General features: G+C 35.3%; 1 protein-coding gene across 1 annotated transcript; it reads right to left on the bottom strand.

Annotated features, from left to right (window-relative positions):
• Positions 1-634: 634 nt before the first annotated feature.
• Positions 635-6,892, bottom strand: LOC129903310 (hydroxyproline O-arabinosyltransferase NOD3-like). Its single transcript, XM_055978832.1, has 8 exons — positions 6,293-6,892; positions 4,119-4,186; positions 3,834-4,035; positions 3,522-3,619; positions 3,354-3,423; positions 3,196-3,267; positions 2,980-3,093; positions 635-1,237 (listed from the first exon to the last, which is right to left on the bottom strand). The coding sequence occupies exons 1-8, from the start codon at positions 6,710-6,712 to the stop codon at positions 1,175-1,177; spliced, it is 1,107 nt and encodes a 368-aa protein (XP_055834807.1). The 5' UTR covers positions 6,713-6,892; the 3' UTR covers positions 635-1,174.
• Between the last annotated feature and the right edge of the window lie 213 nt (positions 6,893-7,105).

The following is a 7,105-nucleotide window of genomic DNA, read 5'->3' as shown; positions in this document are numbered from 1 at the left end:
ATTCTTGAATCAGAGCAGCTAAACAAGTAATCATATTAAACATTACATCCATTCATGTTGAAAAAGAATATTATATAAGACGCAGAGCGTAGCTATAAACATTTCTTTCTAGATTTTGGAGGATTTTTCCAAAGCTGAAATGCACATAAAGTTCTGCCTACGCAGAAGAATTCTACTTCATTTACCTCTTCTCTTTCTTCATTTTTTCCCTTACCCTCTTTAAGGTTTTAAAATACCTCCATCGCGAATGGTAAGTTTTCATAAAGTAATCATTTCAACAATAACAATATATCAAGAGAAATTCCACGTGTAAAGTCTAGGGAAAATAGAGCGTACGCAAACCTTACCCTATCTTGTAAAGGTAGAGAGATTGTTTCCGAAAAACCCTTGACTCAAATAATGTATATCAAAGCAATTTGAAAAAGAAAACATAGAGTAGTTCTTTCATTAAGTGAAATACTAATTTGTGTCTTCCACGTTGAACTAAAACCTTTGCTACATGGGTACTTCAATGACACTTTAATACTCTTTTGTTAGTGCTAACAAAAAGAACATACCATGATCAAGCTGTTTATGAGCCCATACCAGATAACATGCTTTGATTTAGGAGATACTACTATTTATCACAAGCAAATTTTCAAATGTATATTGATATAAGTTAGAATATTAATGCATTTATTTCCAACTTTATAATTCATACTGATTCTTCCAAAAAGGAAACACAACAGAAGAAACATCAGTGTAATACAACTACAGATATTGCCTCCACGAAAAAAACATAGAAGAATTCCAGCATAAGTCTGCCATTGATCAAGTTCTCTTGTATAGTAAAGATCATTTTTGAGACTCTAACTTGTGTGTCATAATTTATCAAAAAGGCCTCAGATCTCCTATTACACTTTAAAGACATTACACAACAGATTTTTACAAAAGAATACTAGGTTTATAGTTTAGTCCACAAGTACCACGGAGGGAGAAGGAGAAATATCCATAAAGGACAGAACTACTCCAGTATGACACCATGTCAATTTAACTTGTTTAAATCATGTATTGTTCTAAAGATAATCCATCTTGAAGTCTGCCAAAATCTGGGAACTCTTGACAATGTGTTGTGCTTCGGAAAATGAGCCAAGTATAAATATAGGTAAGTATACAAGTTAAATTTGACTCATTCTCACTCGGTCTCCCATCCAGGAATATTAGCAGTAGCTTCATTAACCATCTTCACTAATCTTACCTGCAAAAGGGGAAAAAACCCGACATGAGCAGTATAAAAGCAAGTCTGGTTCCTTGCAGATACTGGCACTTTCTCCTCCCCACTTGTATGTTTGATGTTATATAATTTCTTGCAGATATGTGTGCTTGCATCGATCATTGTGATGAGATTTAATTGCCTTCAAATCAAATACTTAGTGTTCACACGTACCCACTGGTTAAGGACAAATGATACGCTTTGCGATAAAAAAGGAAATGAGGAAAGGATATGAACAGATCTGTCACGATCTAACCGAGGAAGACATGTTATCATGTCTCTCCATTTAAGTTCATTGCAGACCAATATTATACAAAATCAGATTTTTTTTTTTGATAAAGTTCTCTATATAAATTTCTAATAGCACTAAGACTCTTTAGGAAACATAGGACCTAAAATAAAAACTATGCATAATTTTGGTAATGGTCCTAAAATTTGTCTTTTCCTTTTCCTTCTAGAAGAGCCATATTTATCAGTATCATCATATTAGAACTGATTGGGTCTTTGCGGACAGTAACTATTATTGGGGCTTTCGTGATAGTTCAGTAGATCAGGGCCAACACTTGCCACTCTCCGATTCAGATAAAAAGGGTTAACACCTGTGCAAATATGCTAGTCCTAATGATCGCTTGTGAAATTCCTTAATCTAATGTTCGGTTAGTTTCTTATTGATGAGCGGCTTCCAATTATTGATAGACATTTCATTAATTATGTTCCATGACCACTAGGAAGAGACTTGTCCTAACTTGGGCAGGCTGCAAGCTGATTCTCATGTCAGTCCGTCCATTTTCTTGTGTTAAATGCATAACATAAAAACACCTGCTTCATTCTGATATAATAACTGAGCCATCATAAGTTTGAGGAAGTCATCCAAGCACATAGGGATGAACTCATGTTCCATGTAGAAGTGACTTTTAGATCTGGTTCATCAAGTATAACTTCAAGGGCAAGTTCACTGATAATTTACAACTACGATGTTTGGGAATAAGAAGTATTTTTGAATTATTGCAGAAGAAGATTTTTGCATGATAAGTGTGATGATTCGAATCTGATGGGTAGAAACAATTTGCATGGCAATTGGAAAAATGTGCTGGTAGCTTCTAGTGCAACGCATGAGGGAAGTATTGAATCCCTTAAAGGGAAGTAAATTTATGAAAATGACAACAGGCATACAGAGGATAAAATATTTTCTCAAGATGAAACCTGTAGGATGGACAAAGGTGATTCTCATGTCCATCCATTCCCATTAGTCCATCCTACAGGCTACAGGTTTCATCTTGAGAAAAAATGTCAAACAATAGTTGTTGCTTGAGGCTCTGTAGTCACAAACTTTTATGATAGAAGAAAGATAAACAGCAATGACCATATAAGGTAAAATGAAGCTAGGAAGCAAAGGGAAGTGATAACATAAGCTAGTACCTTTTGACCACGTCAAGAAAGGGAAGTCAATCCGATAAAAGTATGCAAAACAAATGCAATTGGACATACCAAAATTACAGATAGCCTCTGTTGTTTTTTGATAATTAAGAAGAAAAAAAAACCAACAGAGGCTATCTGTAATTTTGGTATGTCCAATTGCCTCTGTTGTTTACACAGCATATAAGTCTCTGCAATCTCAATTTTAAAGTTGGCAATACAAATTAGGATGATTTCCCAGGTACTTTTTTTTTTAATAGTTAATAGTTCTACAGCATACTGTAAAGCTATAAACAGAGGTTTGAACGTACCACACTTTCAGGAACCCCTGGAGGGGGCAAACTGAGATTTTTTGGTGGAGGGCCCCGAAGGTAAGATCTTTTGTCAAATCTCCATTCACCAATCTTTCCATATGTCAGCTCTCCCTGTTTAATCACCAAAAGGATTCAGTGAACAGCAGAACAATGTTTGTTATGCCGAGAAAATTCCATATTTGCAAGAACAGAATCTTTAAGTGTTTATTTTACCTTCATATTATAATCACATCCATAGGTATAATGAATAATAAACCTCTTTCCAACTTCCAGATCCCAAGGTGGCTGAAGATGACCGACGTTTGTTAGATAGGGATTAGTCAAGCATAACATAATGAAGAAAAAGATATTTTCGTTTAGCTCCTGTAGACCTGTAGCATGAAGTCCTTTCGAAGAATGTGCCGTACGCCATGTAAAGCAGATGCCACCGCATAGCCATACCTGGAACAAGGAAATAGAAATCAAATTTATACTTCATAAGCCAAACATAATATCAATAACGAGCAACAACAGAAATAAGAAACACAAACATCACACACATTTCCAGAACCCAGCCAAAAGCCTTGTCGGTTTCTGGATCATCTTTCATCCTCAAAGAAATATTCATCCATGTAGGAGCAATTTTCTCCAAAATGGACTGCAACAATCAAAAAAACAACACAGAAAACCAAAAATAATTACATGAACCAGAGGAATGACCAGCCCAAAAAACTAGACATAATAATGAGATCGGACAGCATTTTCATCACAGAGCATATTGGTATTGTTAATACCATTCAGCAGGCAAGAAATTTAAAAGAACTTTGCCCGCAATAACAAAATACTGTTTGGTTCAGCATATTACAGCTAACCTTTTTAATTATTACTGGAGAATTTCCAATTGGATCAACATTAGTCACTGGGCCTAGCTCCTGTGGATAGTATTTTCGTATAATTTCCTCATGTTCTGATGGTTTAATGTAGAAAAAGGGGAATGCAGCTGGGTGATCTCCACGAGCCAAATTTGGCAAGGGATTTGCAAATACATGGTCGGGCTCTGCCATTAGAATGTATCTGCATCAGTCATAGCATATTGTACCGTTCAGACTATATGCATACTGGAAAAAATGGTATACATTATTCAGGTGGTTACTTACTCTTCTTCAATTGTTGCCTTTTCAAGCCACTGAACAAAAGCCCATGGTCTGTTAAGGACAATATAACCCTGAAGATAAAATGGAAAAGTTTTTCGGAAAAGTTAGGATGAGAAAATATGTTGCTAGTGAAGCAACTTAAGTAATTAAACACAGAGAACCAAAGCTTTTGTAGAAATAAAAGATATTGCCAGAACAACTCAATTTCAGTAAACTACTTGAGGCTCCCCATGGTTTCAAACAGCAGATGACCATTCGTTGATTCATTTGTAAACCATTAAAAGAGAAAAAGCCAAATCATTTTCCTGTTCTAAGCTTTGAGCTTCTGAAGAAATCACTCAAGTTTCCCTCTGACAAATATTTCCTTGAACAAAGGAAAAAAATTGAACAGGTCAAAACTGTATCACCCCCTAAAGTTATCCAAAAGTTACGTAGTTTGAGCCCCAGACAGAAGATATGAAAGTCCTAAACTGAGCAGATGGAAAGACAAACTATCTTGGCATACGCTAGCAGAAATTGAAGAGCGGCGCTATTGGAAAGAGTTTGAGTCAATTCTATCTTGGCTAGTGTTATAGAGGGAAAATTTGTAATGGCCAACTCTAACTGATTCATTAAACATGACCATCTATTTTACTTCCTTATTTTCTCTTCCTTTCTACCAAGAACCTTTACCCTTCCTATTTTCTTTACAAGCTCTGCCCAAAATAACCAATTAACTTGTCAAAAAAGACAGGATTTTTGACATATCTACATTTTACTCATATGTCCTGGAGAGAAGATACTACTTGCCATATCTGGAATCATCATCACCTATTCTTTTCTGAGAAATAAAAGAATAGATTAAGATGACTCCAGACGTAAATAGTCCAGAATCATCTTCACCTTTCATCAGTTTTAATTCAATAGCTTCTTTAAGCAGGACAAAGGGGAATATTAGCTTCTTCAACTGATAGTCTAATATTTAACAATCAAAAGAACTGCTAGTCTCATATGATACATCATACCAATTTTGAAACTGACAGGAGTACAAGACAAGCTCCAATCTGTGCAAAGCCCTCCTTACTCTCTTTTTCCTTTTGTTGTAAAAAGTACTGTTTATGTATGAAAATAGAAAACAAAGAGAAAACCATATATATTTCAAGTGAAGGCCGTTGACACATTTCAGAACCCCCAGTGAAGGGTAAAGTGCTTTCCCTTGCTATTGCCGTGGGTCTGAAACCCAGCCTGTGTAATCTTGTTATTTATAGCATGGAAAGATTTTCTCAGAAATAAGCATCACTGAGATAGGATCCAAGTGACCTATGTTGCTCGGACTCTTTGAAAATGTCCACGGGTGCGTGTCGGACTCTTCAAAAGTAGTGCATTTTCGGAGAATCCGACACGGGTGCAGCAACATAAGATCCAACAAGCTTTAGGCCTGATTGGGCTATGTTTCCTTTTTTTATAAACAAGCTGTTTAGTTCCTTCAGTAAAATAATAGAAACTCTAATGTTAGATTCTTTTCCCAAACCAACATAAAGCTTAAAGAAACATCTAAGAAGCTTTCTCACTCACTCCACTGACAAGAACATATTCCCATACACTCAGACTTTCCGTATACCAAAATTTAAGACACTCACCAATCTTCCCAAAAATTTAAAACTGAAACTATTCAACTCTATTGTTTACTTACATGAGAAACTAAAACCTCCTTCCTCGAAGCTACAAACTAACAAATCCCAAGAAAAGGGGTAAACTTATCATTGAAACAGCTTATAATCAAATTATAAAAACAAAATGAGAGTACACCTTTCCAAACTAACTTTACATGAAAAAAATTGAACTTCAGTTCCTCAAGTCTCAAACTATCAATTCCAAGTTTCTCACAGAGTTGAACTATCAATTCCAAGTTTCTCACAGAGTAGTAATAAACATTTAAAAGAGACAAGTATACTCATATCATATCCCACAACAAAACACATATGAGGATACACATATTGACACAAATTCCACAACTTCAACATAACTACCGAGTGCACGCAGACCTTACCACTAACTCAGGGAATTACACATCAAACAGTTTTTAAATATTTCAAAAATTCGCAAAACCCAAAAGAATAATTCAAACACATATGCAACTGAAACTAAAAGGTGTATCAAAATTAACCATCAAACAAAATCAAGAAACATATACTCACCCGATCCAATCCTTCAGGAAGAGGATCAACAACAAAAGTAGGAATCTCCTCCATCAAATTATCGGGTTTACCCGAATGCAGAACCCGTGTAAACCCACCCATATCGGATCCATCTCTCTCCTTCATCCTCTTATACCAATAATACATAATCCTACACTGCCACTTACTGTAGGGCGCGTCTGTTGCCGTCAACGCCACGTGGAATTTCCGGTCACCGGATTTTACTAAACTCGATTCCTTAACCGGGTCGAACCATTTGGATCCTCCATCATTATTACTAGTACTAATACTGCTACTTCTTGTTGTTCCCCTGTTGTGAATTATCATTGTAACCAAATTGTATGTTGCAAAGAAGAAACCCAATGCGAGTAACACCAACAACAATGGCGAAACCCGACCCATGTTCTTTCTTGGCATCATTTCGAGGATTGAATCATCAAAGAGAAGAGCGTTATGAAGAAATTTTTCAACGCTCTTAATTAAAGTTGAAGAGTTGTAACTAGGAAAGTATATTGATTTTGTTTTGATTTCTTCATTGTCAAAATTAGAGGCCTAATTAATATATAGTGCTAGTGGATGCTAATTTTTTGTTTCTTGTTTCTTGTTTCTTGTTTCGTCTTTTTATTTAATTTTATTTAAAGCAGAAAGAAAGAAGAAAAAAAAAAGGAAAAGGATGAACTCTTTAAAAATGGCAATTTAACTAAAGATGTACATGATTTAATTTGAGACGATTTTTTCCTAGAAAAATACTCCTTCCATTTTACTTGTTATATTTTTAATTTACGTTTTCCATAGAAAAATACTTTTTTTGAT

Source organism: Solanum dulcamara, chromosome 9, assembly GCF_947179165.1.
Source record: "Solanum dulcamara chromosome 9, daSolDulc1.2, whole genome shotgun sequence".
NCBI lineage: Eukaryota > Viridiplantae > Streptophyta > Magnoliopsida > Solanales > Solanaceae > Solanum > Solanum dulcamara.
The sequence above is the reverse complement of the archived record's forward strand: the minus strand, read 5'-3'. Positions and strand labels throughout refer to the sequence as shown.